Source organism: Camelina sativa, chromosome 6, assembly GCF_000633955.1.
Source record: "Camelina sativa cultivar DH55 chromosome 6, Cs, whole genome shotgun sequence".
Taxonomy (NCBI): domain Eukaryota; kingdom Viridiplantae; phylum Streptophyta; class Magnoliopsida; order Brassicales; family Brassicaceae; genus Camelina; species Camelina sativa.
Window position 1 is genome coordinate 140,573 of NC_025690.1, and position 11,670 is coordinate 152,242.

At 40.0% G+C, this 11,670-nt stretch overlaps 2 protein-coding genes across 4 annotated transcripts; one reads left to right on the forward strand and one right to left on the reverse strand.

The window, feature by feature from the left end:
- Nucleotides 1,796–6,058, forward strand: LOC104789898 (pentatricopeptide repeat-containing protein At2g01390-like). 3 transcript variants are annotated; one of them, XM_010515556.2, is made up of 4 exons: nucleotides 2,987–3,719; nucleotides 3,930–4,959; nucleotides 5,061–5,538; nucleotides 5,621–6,058. In XM_010515556.2, exons 1-2 carry the CDS (start codon nucleotides 2,987–2,989, stop codon nucleotides 4,940–4,942), a joined length of 1,746 nt encoding a protein of 581 aa, XP_010513858.1. In that variant the 3' UTR covers nucleotides 4,943–4,959; nucleotides 5,061–5,538; nucleotides 5,621–6,058. The 3 variants fall into 3 exon arrangements, with proteins under 3 accessions (XP_010513857.1, XP_010513858.1, XP_010513860.1); XM_010515555.2 differs by having other exon boundaries at nucleotides 1,796–3,719; nucleotides 3,930–5,538; XM_010515558.2 differs by having other exon boundaries at nucleotides 3,930–5,221.
- LOC104789896 lies at nucleotides 5,991–7,465 on the reverse strand. The gene has a single exon (XM_010515551.2). It carries the CDS (start codon nucleotides 7,293–7,295, stop codon nucleotides 6,132–6,134), a length of 1,164 nt encoding a protein of 387 aa, XP_010513853.1. The 5' UTR covers nucleotides 7,296–7,465; the 3' UTR covers nucleotides 5,991–6,131.

The window sequence follows — 11,670 nt, forward strand, 5'->3', positions numbered from 1 at the left end:
ATGTGTTTATCACAGTAAGACTTGCCATATAACAGTAAGACTTGTCAGATAATTGTCCCCAAGTAAGGCAAGCATGTGTTTATCACAGTAAGACTTGTCATATAATTGACCCCAAGTAAGACAAGCATGTGTTTATCACGGTAAGACTTGCCATATAACAGTAAGACTTGTCATATAATTGTCCCCAAGTAAGAGAAGCATGTGTTTAACACAGTAAGACTTGTCATATAATGTTGCGAATGTGAATGAAACAAAGAGATATGTCCCTAAGCATGTGTTTAACGCAGTAAGACTTGTCATATAATCTTTGCGATTATCTTTTATTCATTGCTGGCTGGGCAGCATGATACTAAGGCTTTTCTAAAGCTGTCCGTAGAAGGAAATATTCAATATTCTGCTATAAAAACTCTCAATGATCTGCATATTGATGGGGATATATTCAAAGTTCTGCTATAAACACTCTTGAGCTTAAAAGCTCTCAATGATCTGCTTTAAAACTTTTGAGTTTAAAAACTCTCAATGATCTGCACATTGATGGAGAGTATATATTCAAAGTTCTGCTATAAACACTCTTGAGCTTAAAAAGCTCTCAATGATCTGCTTTAAAACTTTTGAGTTTAAAAACTCTCAGTGATCTGCATATTGATGGAGAAGATATATTCAATGTTCTGCTATAAACACTCTTGAGCTTAAAAAGCTCTCAATGATCTGCTTTAAAACTTTTGAGTTTAAAAACTCTCAGTGATCTGCATATTGATGGAGAAGATATATTCAATGTTCTGCTATAAACACTCTTGAGCTTAAAAAGCTCTCAATGATCTGCTTTAAAACTTTTGAGTTTAAAAACTCTCAGTGATCTGCATATTGATGGAGAAGATATATTCAATGTTCTGCTATAAACACTCTTGAGCTTAAAAAGCTCTCAATGATCTGCTTTAAAACTTTTGAGTTTAAAAACTCTCAGTGATCTGCATATTGATGGAGAAGATATATTCAATGTTCTGCTATAAACACTCTTGAGCTTAAAAAGCTCTCAATGATCTGCTTTAAAACTTTTGAGTTTAAAAACTCTCAGTGATCTGCATATTGATGGAGAAGATATATTCAATGTTCTGCTATAAACACTCTTGAGCTTAAAAAGCTCTCAATGATCTGCTTTAAAACTTTTGAGTTTAAAAACTCTCAATGATCTGCATATTGATGGAGAAGATATATTCAATGTTCTGCTTAAAAGCTCTCAATGATCTGCTTTAAAACTTTTGAGTTTAAAAACTCTCAATGATCTGCATATTGATGAGGATAAATGTTTCTAAATAGGACTTGGCCACTGTTGTTGTATAGATTGAGACAGCATGGAAACATTCTATATTATGCTCTATGCCTAGCTCTTGAAGCTCTTCTTGTTAGCGAAGGCACATTATTGTGCAACGCTTGATGGGTTGCGGCTCGAGCAAAGCTCTAAAGAGAAAGAGAGAAAATATGACGTCTTAATCAAGAGGTATGTATCTCAACTAGATTGTAATTGTCTGCGTACTTATTACCATATGTTATATCAAACCAGTTCAGTTTAGATGACAACCTCAATTTTTTCTTTTAACTTCGTTCTGTATTTTTTTTACCCGACAGGTTCATTGGCTAAAAAGGATTTTACCCTCCTACGAAATGTCGTGCTATGTTTATCTTCCATTTGCGCAGACAACACAAAATAAAGGGGATGCTTATTTGTTCACCTTAATGTTATACTAACTTATGGTTTGATGTTTTTAGGTGGAAGCTGGAACAACAGCTGTTAAAACAGTTAGACTTGATGCTGTTCTTGGAGGCCGTGATGTCCAACACGGGGAAATTCAAGGCCATGACTCTCACAAAAATCTTGTCTTTTCTTCTTTCTCTTCTTCTGATTCCTCCATCTTCTCATTACCAATCCAATCACTTTCTGCAGCAAGGCCTAATCTCTGCTGCTCCTCTCTAATCCGAGTAACCAGCGTTGCTTTCTCTGCTCGTCTCATCAACATGACAAATTCTTGTCTTTTCTTCACTTCTTCTTCATCTACTTCTGATTTCTCTTCTTATGATTCCTCCATCTTCTCATTACCAATCCAGTCACTTTCTGTTGCTCCCCTCTAATCCGAGTAACCAACGTTGCTTCCTCTGCTAGTCATATCTATACTAATATCATCAACATATCTGACCAAAGTTCTCCAGGCCTAGCCATGTTCCTTCCCATTAATCCTGAAATGTCTTGGCATACTCGTGGCGTAGATACGGCTCTCTATCTCTCATACCCTCCCTTTCAGAAAATACTATCCTTCTGATACAAGCTAGTCTTCTATTCCAGACCTCGATTTGAGCTCTTTTGAAGTCGGACTTAACTTCTTCTGCAGGTGTTTTACGTGCCAATCAACCTTGTAGTCATGTTTCAAAGCATCAAACTCAGCCAGTTCATCCACACTCAGAAATAAATCAAAGCAAATCACAACTAATGTTTCAGCTCCAAAATCTAATATTAAGGTTTCAGTTTAAAATCAAAACACATTACACAATACTTAGATAATTAAAAAAAGCCAATTGGATAGAACAAAGAGGAAACAACATACCAGTGCCCTCGAATGGGTGTTCAAAATCAGTCGGTCACCAAACAGATCGTGGTTGTCATCATCTTCACCAACCCCTCTGCCTTCAGTTTCTTCTAAAACCCTTTCACAGGGGAAAAAAGAAAACATAAACTAAATCCTAACAAAACCAAAAAAAAAAAGCATGAATATTATTAATTACAGTTTACATACATCTTCACTGATATAGCTTATTGACGGACCATGTTATATAATTGAATTTTAGTATATATTGATCTTTGTTAAAGAACAAAAAAAAAATTGAATTTCACAAAAAAAAAAAAAAAGCATTTTAGTATATATTGATCTTTGTTAAAAATATTGGCTCTCTCCTGGGCACACTAGCGTTAGATTCAATTCAACCAGAAAATTTCATGCGCTTCTCCACCATCTTCCGCAACCACACAATCCAATTCTCCAATCGCCGGAGGAGCTCCGTCAAGCTACTTCACTCTCTGCCCCGACCAAGACCTAGAAACCCCTCCAACTCCAAGCGATCCTTCCAAAAACCAAAACTTGCGAAAACACAGACCCCAGAGGACCCCAGGGTTTACACAAGAGACGTTGTATCCAACATCTATAACATCCTCAAGTACTCCACTTGGGAATCTGCTCGAGAACAGCTCCCTCATCTCGGTCTCAGATGGGATTCTCACATTATCAACCGTGTCTTGAAAGCACACCCTCCGATGCAGAAAGCTTGGCTCTTTTTCAACTGGGCTTCCCAGATTAAGGGTTTCAAACACGACCACTTCACTTACACCACCATGCTCGATATCTTCGGTGAAGCCGGTCGGATCCAATCCATGTTCTCCGTCTTTCACCTTATGAAGGAGAAGGGTGTCTTGATCGATACGGTTACTTATACATCGCTTATTCACTGGGTTTCAAGTTCCGGCGATGTCGACGGAGCTATGAGGCTTTGGGAGGAGATGAGAGATAATGGGTGCGAACCTACCGTCGTGTCTTACACTGCTTACATGAAGATACTCTTCGCCGATGGGAGGGTGGAAGAAGCCACGGAGGTCTATAAGGACATGTTACGGTCGCGAGTTTCTCCCAATTGTCACACTTATACTGTATTGATGGAGTTTCTTGTCGGCACAGGTGACCTTTCATTCTACGCACACCAACTGTTCGTTAAAATGCCTAGCTGAAAAACTTTTTACAGCTTTTTAACTTTGTGTAAGATTGATTTGAAATAAACATATGGAGTAAGACTAGGAATATTTTATGGATATATTGGTTCTTGAATGTTTTTGTTTTCTTGACGACGATGATGATGATGTGTGTTAGTTTTGTTCGTTTGAATTGCAGGAAAATGTGAGGAAGCTTTGGACATTTTCTTTAAAATGCAAGAGATTGGGGTGCAGCCAGATAAAGCAGCTTGCAATATTCTGATTGCAAAAGCCTGTAAATTCAGGGAAATATCATTCATAGCTCGAATTCTTCTGCATATGAAACAAAATGGGATTGTACTTCGTTACCCTATCTTTCTTGAAGCTCTTGAGACCCTGAAAGCCGCAGGTGAAAGTGATGATCTGTTACGAGATGTCAACTCGCATATTTCCGCTGAATTTTTGTGCTCCAGTGACATCGATGAGACTCCAACAGCCGAAGTTGATGACACTAAGAGTTCAAATGATAGTAGAGTTATCAGCTCCGTTCTCTTGATGAAGCAGAATCTGGTGGCAGTTGATCTTATACTTAATCAGATGAGATATCGGAACATAAAGTTGGATTCTTTTGTTGTTTCAGCTATCGTGGAAACAAACTGTAGCCGTTGTAGAACTGAGGGGGCTTCGTTGGCTCTTGATTACAGCTCGGAAATGGGAATCCATCTAGAGAAGTCAGCATATCTTGCGTTAATTGGTCATTTTCTGAGAGTAAACGAGCTTCCTAAAGTGATTGAAGTGGTCAATGAGATGCTGAAAGCGCAACACTACCTCGGTGTGTACCAAGGAGCAATGTTGATCCACAGGCTCGGGTTTGGGAGAAGACCTCGCTTAGCCGCAGAGGTCTTCGACTTACTTCCGGATGATCAAAAGGGCGTAGCTGCTTACACTGCGCTGATGGATGTTTATATCTCAGCAGGGAGCCCAGAGAAAGCAATGAAGATATTGGGAGAGATGAGAGAGCGAGAGATAATGCCTTCCCTGGGGACATACAATGTTCTACTGTCTGGTCTTGAGAAAACCAGTGATTTCCCGAGAGAAACAGCGTTGTTGAGGAAGGAGAAGAAGAGTCTTGCTGCTTCTGCACGTTTCCGGGAAAATGTTCATGTTGAAGACAATATTGTATGTGATCTTCTGTTTGCTACAAATCTGTAATTCTGATTGCAGCACAGGTGAAGTGTATATGTTTAACCGAGGCCCATTAATGTGCAAATATGAGGCCTATACTGTTTTAAGCCCACCACCCATTTATTAAATTTCATTTTATTGACAGACATTTCTGATAGATTGATTAGCAGTACGACTGAGTACTAACGCCGGAGAAAAGAGATGGCGAGATCGTACTCTATCTGGACGCCTGTTTTGATCTCACTTTCTCCGATGAACGGAGAATCACCTAAATTTTCCCGACGCCGGGTGATTTTAGCCACCAGCGTAGGTTCTCATCAGGGTCGTACAACAGCTTTCAAAGATCAAAATTAGTTTTCTTTTCCCGGAGAGATTTCTTGTGCTCTGTCTATGTGAGAATGAATCCGAGGCCGTTGGGTTTTAGGTTGAGCTATTAGAGAATGTTTGATCTAACTGTTTTGAGGTTAAGATCGAATTCAGCTGTTATATGCTTCCAACTAGTTATGTTGATTGGTTTGTGTCATGTGAATTTTGGGCAACAAAAGGCATTCTTTTCATATGTTGATGATTGCTTCTGCTGTTTTCTCATGGTCAATAGGAGAAAGAAGAAGATTGGTATTAGTGTAAGTCTGCATTTTCAAGCATCAGTTTTTGTTAGTTTGTGCAGAGCTCTGAGGTCAGTCTATATTGCGTTTTCTTTGACAGCCTTTACTTGAAGCAAACATTAAGGAACCCAAAAAGCTTCAAGTCCTTGATTCCGAAGATATTTCCAGAAGAAACACCATGTTGTATCTCACGGCTGGATTCCTTGGAGGGATCAACATTCTCCATGGTGAAGCCGCAGAAGCTCGAGTAGGGAGAAAGGAGAACAGGAAAAAAGCAATGGAGAAGCTGATGGCGAAGGCGAAAGAGTCAGAGCCGCCCAACAAGTCAGAAAACCAAAAGATAGAGAAAGAGTTAGAGAAAGAAGAAGTATTTCCTCTACTTCCTCCTCCTCTTGTGGTGGAGGCAAACATGTTGCAATAAGCTATCTCCCTCGCTCTCTCTTTTGTTTACTCTCAAGAGACACGATGTGTGAGAATCAAAAAGCTTTTCATTCCAACACCCAATTGAGTAAATGACACTACATGCTGTTCTGTGCTATAGGTTTCCTATTATTACAAAACGTGTTAAAGTGAAGATGATGACAGAAGATAAAGAGTAGAAACAGGATTAGCTAGGTGATCTTTTTGTCCATGTTTGTGATGAGATTCTTCATCTGAAACCTCCAGAAACAAAAGTAAGCAAAACCAAAGCCGATCAACACATACAACCAAACCTTATCTTCCCCACCTTCCTTGTCCGACCAAACCTCTTCTATCCCAAACCATTCCCTCACTCCTTCTCCTTTGTAACTTTTCATTATGCCTTCCATCACTCTCCCATACAAGACATATATCCTATCCCGCCCCGCCACAGTCACGGCTGTCGGAAACCCTTCCACGTCGAGGTCAATCTCGTCATAAACCACTCCTTCGCTCCAGCTGTCTTGGCTCTTTAGTAACCAAAGCTTCTTCTGCGACACCACCATGATCGTGCCGTCTCTCTTTCTCCTAGCCACCCCATCCGCCGCAATCAGGTCTCTGTTCAGCAACACCAGCCTCGCCGTCCCGCTCTCTTCGTCCACTTTGAACACCTTCCCCGTGTTGCTCTGCACAACCAGGAGGTAACCATTGCTTATGTACACGATCCCGTTCAAGCCGGAATCGCGGAATGTTTCGTCCGCGTCTGCCGCCACAGGCTGCGAATTGAACACCGGCGATCTCGAGAAGATCGAGGCTGCGCCGTCGCGATCCACTTTCCAGATGAAGTTTTTGGCTGAGTTGGTGACGTAAGCGTTGCCTTTGTAATCAACCGCCACGTCATTGGCGACATCTCTGGCGATGTCTTCGTCGTCTCCGGAAAGCGACGGGAGAGGAGAGAGGAAGATGCGACGGCCTCCGCTGCGGAGATCGTAGGCGGCTAGGGCACTGAAGGGAAGGTGAGGCGGAAAACTGTGGATGCAGGCAAGCAGACGGCGATTAGTAGAGTCAACGGCGAGACCGAGGATAGTTGCGTTCTCCGGTAGATCGGGATCGGAAATAAGAGTTTCGATGACTCCAGCGTCGGAGACGGAATGAATAGTACGGCTGTGGAGGGAACCAACCAGAAAGTGCTGCTCCCTTGGATCCCAGGTTAACCCCTCCGGGTAGAGTCCCGGCGATCGGAAGCTGATAACGTGGCGCTTATCGGCGGAGGAGAGAATCGGAAGTCCCAGAAGTAGGACGACGGCGAAGAGATTTGGGAAGACGAAGAACGATCTGCATCGAGTGGAGGATGACGACGACGACGACGACAACATGTTGGATTTTTTTTTTTACAGAAATTTCAGAAATCATCAATCAATTCGATCTATTCAAAGGAGACCAAGCCCATTTATGCAACTCATGGGCTACATTTTGATTCTTTGGGTTCTTATTAGACTTTTCTCTCTATCTATTATCTACCCTATCCTTTAGACACTAATCAGGCCTAGAATCTCTGAAACCATAATAATTTTAACGGGAAAAAGCTATAAAAAGCTTCGAGTTATCATTTTCGTTGAATTAAAGCCTCAACTTTGTATATAGTGAATTTAATATCAAACTTTTTGTTGACTTACCTTTTAAATCTCATACTTTTGTTGACTCAACCGATTTGAGCACAACGTTAAGTCACTAAACGGACAGATCAAACGCGGTTAAGTTTCTGACAATACCACTGTTAGCTGTTAAACGAATCGTTTTAATCAAAACGAAAACCCCCAAATCGTAAATCAATTCTCTATTTCTCAGAACCCTAAAAATTGAAAAACCCCAAATTTCTCTCTATTTCTTCTCGATTGGTCTCTATTTCTTTTCGATACCTCTTTATTCTTCTCACTTTCATCAGATTTTGATTTATTCTTCCAATTACTATGAGTTCTAGCTCGGAGACGTTGGTGATAATCGGTGATCGTGGATTGCCCTCAAAGTGTGTATGTGGTGAAAGGGTATTGAAATTTACATCAAAAACTCAAGATAATCCTGGCCGACCGTTCTTCCGTTGCATCAACAAACGAGATGCAAGCTCATGGACAAGCAAGAAAGATGTAGGCTCAAGCTCGTGGTGGTTTTTTTTTATGTTGTTTATGTGTGTTATGGTAATGGTAATGTTGTTTGTTTATACATTAGGGTCACTTATTTAAGTGGGTGGAGGATGCTATCTACGAGGAAGTTGAAGATGCATTACCAAAACTAGGAATCATGGCAAACGAGATTGTTAAAGCCAAAGCTGAGATAAATGAGCTCAATGTTGCTATGCAAGAGTTGAAGGAAGATGCAATGCAAAGGAAAAGAGACATATGCAAGCTTAAACTGTTGTGGAAAATAGTGTTTTCTGTGGCTTTGTGTAATAACAATTTTCATTGTTTACCTTATGGTTGGTAATGTAAAACAACCCAAGTTTATTCTTGGTTATTAGTGTTGTTTACTTGTATGTTGGTTTGTATGTTTGGTAATGAAATCAGTTTGTTTCCTTTGAAAGAGTTAGAGATGGTTCATAGTTATGGTTCATTCATAATAAAAGAGTTAGTAAACAACAAAAGAGACATCATTCATGGTTTGATAACAAAAGAGACATAACTCATTGTCTAAAAACCGCAAAATAAGTAAGTTTCTTGTCCTAAAACACACCAAAACATTTCATCCTAACTTGGGCATTGAAACCATGATGTCCAGCCTCATGATGCTTGTTGCCTCTGTGGTGCTTGTTGTTCCCATTGTCGTCCTTGAGAGGGTTGTGATCCTTGTTGAGGTTCCCACCGTGTTGTTTGCGGTTGTGGTGCTGGCATATGTGATCCTTGAGAGGGTTGTGATCCAAGTTGAGGTTCCCATTGGTTTGGTTGTGGTTGTGATTCTCCTTGTGATTGTGATTGTGCTTGTCCTTGTCCAACCAACGCATTCCTTGGTTCCTAGATGGATAGATTATGATTATGACCTTACTTATTGTGTTAAGAACCAAATATAAAACGAGAAATTTACAAAATATGACAAACCTGGTCCTTCCTAGGTCGACCTCTTGGCCTTTTTAGTGGATCTGCAACACTTGGGTTTGAACAAGATAACCTATTGTGACCTTCTTGTTTGCAATTTGAACATGTCATGACTCTACCTTGTCGTGATAATTTGGTGGTGCTTGATGAGGCAGTTTCAAACCTTCCCTTCCTCCTAGCATGGTTAGGAGGTCTACCACGATTGCCTTTTCTCCATGGTGGTGGCAAAACTCCTAATCTATTCATCCTAGACCACTCTGACTGACCTTGAACAGGCGCAATACCATCTTCATAAGTTTTTTGCCACATTTTTGTTGTGTACCAGTCGACAACATAATCTTCAACCTTTTGCTTTTTTGCTATGATAACAGAAGCATCATTGACGCATGGGATTCCAGTCATCTGCCACTTAATGCATCCACATGTACGATCATTCATATCTACACAGTAAGTATCATCATGCAACTCTACCTCGTGTCTATCGTTCCTAGCCATGCTTCTTATGCAAAACTGTGACCCTTCAATCATTTTTTCAATCTCCAAATGTGCTCTCTTCATGAATCTTGTCTTTAATCTGCCAGCTATAATATGCCTTTTCTGATTTCTCACCAGGCATTGTCTCCTAATATCCTCAAGCATTTCTAGCAAAGGCTTCCTCCTAACTTGACGTATGGTTCCATTAAATGATTCACTCAAGTTGTTCAAGTTATCATTGCAACATGTACCTACTCTGAAAAAAGCTCTAGACCATGTCTCTGGTTTAGTCTTTAATAAAGAAGCAAAAGCACCTGGATTATATTTCTGCAATGCTGCCATATTTGCATTATATTTTCCAATGGTGTAGCTACGAGCAATCTTCCAAAACAGACGTTGCAGTTCCATATCGTGACGATCCCTCTTCCAATCCTCCATAATATGCTTAGCACATTGACGATGTTCTGCTTGGGGGAGAATGGTATGAATAGCTTTCACAAGACCCTGCAAAACAAATAAACTTAGATAAAAGACATATATATGAACACAAAAAAACATATATCTCAAACAAAAATATACTTACCGATTGCTTGTCTGACAGTATAGCTATTTTGCTTCCATCCTCAAGACCCAAACTAGAAGAAAGCAACCTCATAAACCAGTCCCAATTGTCATCATTCTCAATCTCAACCACTGCCCAAGCAATTGGGACTATCCTATTCTCTCCATCTCTTCCAACTGTAGCTAATAGATGTCCCTTTATATCCCATTTCAAAATAGCACCATCTATTCCTAATATGGGTCTACATGTTTGCTTCCATGCATCTCTTTGTGATTTAAAACACACAAATAAACGATAAAACCGTTGCAAGCTTCCAATGGTTGGCCCTGGAATTGTCTCAATCTCAAAGATTGAACCTTCATTTGATCGAAGAATTTCAGCTTGATAATCCCAAATCCGTGAAAAGTGTTCTTGATGACTAGCACTCGCTTCACGCCTAAGTTTTGATTTTGCCTTTGAGCATTGTTCATCACTAACTTCCAGATTGTACTCTCTCTTAATCTCTGCCTTCATCTCATGTGCGGTAATCTTTGGGTTCTTTCTTAATCTCTCTAAAAATAACCAAGCTATTGTTCCTCTCTTTAACATATGACTGTAACCAGACCTCACACATCTATGCTTACCCTCATATCAATTTATTTGCATCTTGTGTTTCTTCTTATCATAAGCACAATAGCATCTCCATAGACACTTACCATTCTCGTCAACATAAGTACATTTTGCTCCAAGCTTCAAAGATTGTGATCTATATATCTTAATGTCATATCTAGTTTTAAGAGAGTACCTCAAACCAGCAAGCTTGAAATCATTTGGAGAACTAAACGTTTTCCCCAAATGCAGCATCTCTTCAGCATCTTCAGGTTCGACATGATTATCGCCATCTTCATTGTCTTCGTCTTCACTATCTGATAAACGATCTGGAATCTTCTCCTCATCCCAAATATCATCTCCACTATCTGCATCAGTCAAGTCTTCCTCTTCTCTTGCATCCTCTCCAAACTGATTTGCCATGTCTTCACAAATAATTTCTTCTAGACCAACACAATTTCTATCTGCTTCGCCAGTATCTTCATACCTGATACCATCGCAATCATCGTCGCCTACAACCTCACAATCATCCTCACTAACTTCCTCACGGTTTTTATCACCAGCAGCATCACCACCGAACACTACAAGAGCATTACCTTCACCATTAGTCGCTTCGGGAGCAGCCAATTCGAGAGCAGTCGATTCGACATCAACCCTCTTTCGTTTAGAAGGCTTCTTTTTATTCACCATCACTTAACGATTTAGAAGATGAATTGAAGAATGGAAGAGGAACTAAGAAGAAATATAGAGGAATCGAAGAATAAGAAGAGAGGAATCGAATTTGGGGGTTTTCAATTTTTAGAGTTCTAAGAAAGAGAAATTGGATTTAAGAATTGGGTGTTTCTGTTTTGTTTAAAACAACGGTCGTTTTATTGCTAACGGATAATGCTAACAGAGACATAACTGCGTTTATTTCCTCCGTTTAGTGAGTTAACGTGGTGTTCAAATTGGCATGGTCAACACAAGTTTGAGGTTTTATTGTTACGTCAACGAATAGTTCAATATATATTCCACCATATACAAAGTTCGGGCTTTAATTCA